The 2293-nt window shown below is 36.4% G+C and overlaps 1 protein-coding gene across 1 annotated transcript; it reads left to right on the forward strand.

Moving 5' to 3' along the window:
• Positions 1–560: 560 nt before the first annotated feature.
• On the forward strand, positions 561–2020 carry LOC131054636 (transcription factor MYB53-like). Its single transcript, XM_057989184.2, has 3 exons — positions 561–702; positions 886–1018; positions 1213–2020. Exons 1-3 carry the CDS (start codon positions 561–563, stop codon positions 2018–2020), a joined length of 1083 nt encoding a protein of 360 aa, XP_057845167.2.
• The last annotated feature ends 273 nt before the right edge of the window (positions 2021–2293 follow it).

Raw genomic sequence — 2293 nt, forward strand, 5'->3', positions numbered from 1 at the left:
TAATGGATTTGTATTCTTGGTATTTAGTATTTTAGAAGAACATTTATTTTACAATGATTCTCTTCTATTATAAGATATCTCTCGACATATTTTACATATTATTTTTTAATATAAATATACTATTATAGTTCCAATTATAAACCAACACAATAGGACGGTGAAATGCAATGGAACAACTATGCTCACCACTAATAATTCTTTAAACATATTAAGTGCAACAGGCTCACATTTAAATAATAAATATGGACGGCCAATAGCACAGTCGGCAGGTGCTCAGTAAGACAATTATCGTCGTTTAACAATTAATAACTCTGGAAAACCCACGTGCAATTCATCTCAGGTTACTTATCTACAATGAAGAGTTCCTACTAGCAGGAGCTTATATACTTTATTCCTCTCTAAACTCAAAATCAAGATTCCATATTTGTTTAACTTGCATCATCAATGATCATGAACATCCTATATATTTAGAGTACATTCTTATAGTATGCATTATATTTCAAGTCTTCTGTATTTGCTTAACTTGCATCTTAGTATCTCATCTCTATTAATCAGTAATCATGGTGTGCAAGTCTTGTTGTAAAGAAGAGAAGAAGAAGAAATATAAGAGAGGCCTTTGGTCTCCTGAAGAGGACAGTAAATTAAGAAGCTATGTTCTCAGATACGGCCATGGACATTGGAATCAAGTTCCTCAGCTAGCTGGTTAGTTGGAGCCTGCAACTATTTTTTCACTCCCTCCCTCAATCTCCTTTTTGCATTGTTTGTATTGCAGCATGGTCTTAGTTTGTAGTCTTGATATTTATTGTGTCTTAGTTTGTACCCATATATCTTATTGTGATCTTAGTTTGTAGCCATATATATGATTGTGGTCTTGGAATTGTTCAGGCCTACAACAAAGGTGTGGAAAAAGTTGCAGGCTCAGGTGGATCAATTACTTGAGGCCAGGGCTCAAACGTGGGAGCTTTTCCCTGAAAGAACAAATGATTATCATCAATACACGTGAAATTATAGGGAACAGGTAATGGATCCTCTTAACTTTTTAGAGAACAATTGTATAGCATTTTGCTGTCCTGTTCTTTTATTATGGTAAATGCTTTTGATCGGAATGATGAACCAAAAGAACCAAATCTATACAAAGATCCGAGGAAAACACCCACCAAAAATCTAGAACAACAGGGAACTGATATCTTATGAATTTGTAATATGTTACAGGTGGTCTGAGATTGCTTCGATGCTTCCTGGGCGAACTGATAATGAGATAAAGAATTTCTGGCATACCCATTTGAAGAAGAAGCTCAAAATGAACATTTTGTGTAGTGATGGCAATGCCCACAAAACAAATCGCGAGGAAACCGTGGTGTGTAGCAGCACAAGCACAACTATGGAAGCAAATGACCTGCAAATGGGTTTTTTTTATTCAAAAGAGGAGTTTGATTTGCAAAGTTCAACATTTAGATTTCCTGTAAGTCTTCCAATGCCATTATCTACTGAGTGTTCAACGATGAACTCAAATATTGGGTTTGAAGATGTCAAGCCCAATCATGTGTCCAAAATTGTCCCAGAAGATAGCTCTTTGCTGGATGTTTTGTTTTCTCAATGGTTTTACTCGGACCAGAAGGAAACTCCCACCATTAACATGGCTTCCAAAAGTTTGGAAATTCCTGAAGAGTGCCCACAATCGACAACTGACTCAGAAAATTCCAGCTGCATAAGTTACCAGTCAGAATTGTTTGCAATGTCAGAGGAGTGCCCACTTTCAAAAGAAATGAAGCACATTACAAATTCAGAATTCACCCCAGGACTACATGGGCCAAGTGCGAACTTGCCTCCTTTTGATAGCTCTCTGCCATGTCATGAAACTATTCTCTGCAACAACATCTCAACAACCTTGGAAAACACAACTAGTATGAACATTACAGAATATTGGGATATCATGGGCTACAATGAGGTCGATTTGGGGATGCAATGTGACTCGAATTTGCTTGAGATCTGTTCTCTGTTGGATTTGGATTTTAGCTGAATGCTTTGCCTTGAAATCTGCTAAATAGCACAGATTTCTCAACACTGACAAAGCGTGATGATTTCTTGGATTTTTTTAACTTCCACAGGAATGTTGTAAAAAGAATTCTTAAAGCTTCCACCCCTGATGTTATTAGATGTTTCTTTTTGTTTAGCTGCTTTGAATCACTGATAGGAATTAGCAAACGTGATTCATGGTTCAGACATAATATAATATATTGTAGACCTAAACTCCTTATATCGATGAGCAGTGATTTCCATGCCTGTTAAATAT

Source organism: Cryptomeria japonica, chromosome 8 (assembly GCF_030272615.1).
Source record: "Cryptomeria japonica chromosome 8, Sugi_1.0, whole genome shotgun sequence".
NCBI lineage: Eukaryota > Viridiplantae > Streptophyta > Pinopsida > Cupressales > Cupressaceae > Cryptomeria > Cryptomeria japonica.

Excerpts from the sequence above, each read along its gene's own strand:
- LOC131054636 (XM_057989184.2), top strand. The coding sequence starts at position 561 with ATGGTGTGCAAGTCTTGTTGTAAAGAAGAGAAGAAGAAGAAATATAAG. Across the intron at positions 703-885 it reads TCAAGTTCCTCAGCTAGCTG|GCCTACAACAAAGGTGTGGA; the intron begins GTTAGTTGGAGC and ends GGAATTGTTCAG. Across the intron at positions 1,019-1,212 it reads CGTGAAATTATAGGGAACAG|GTGGTCTGAGATTGCTTCGA; the intron begins GTAATGGATCCT and ends AATATGTTACAG.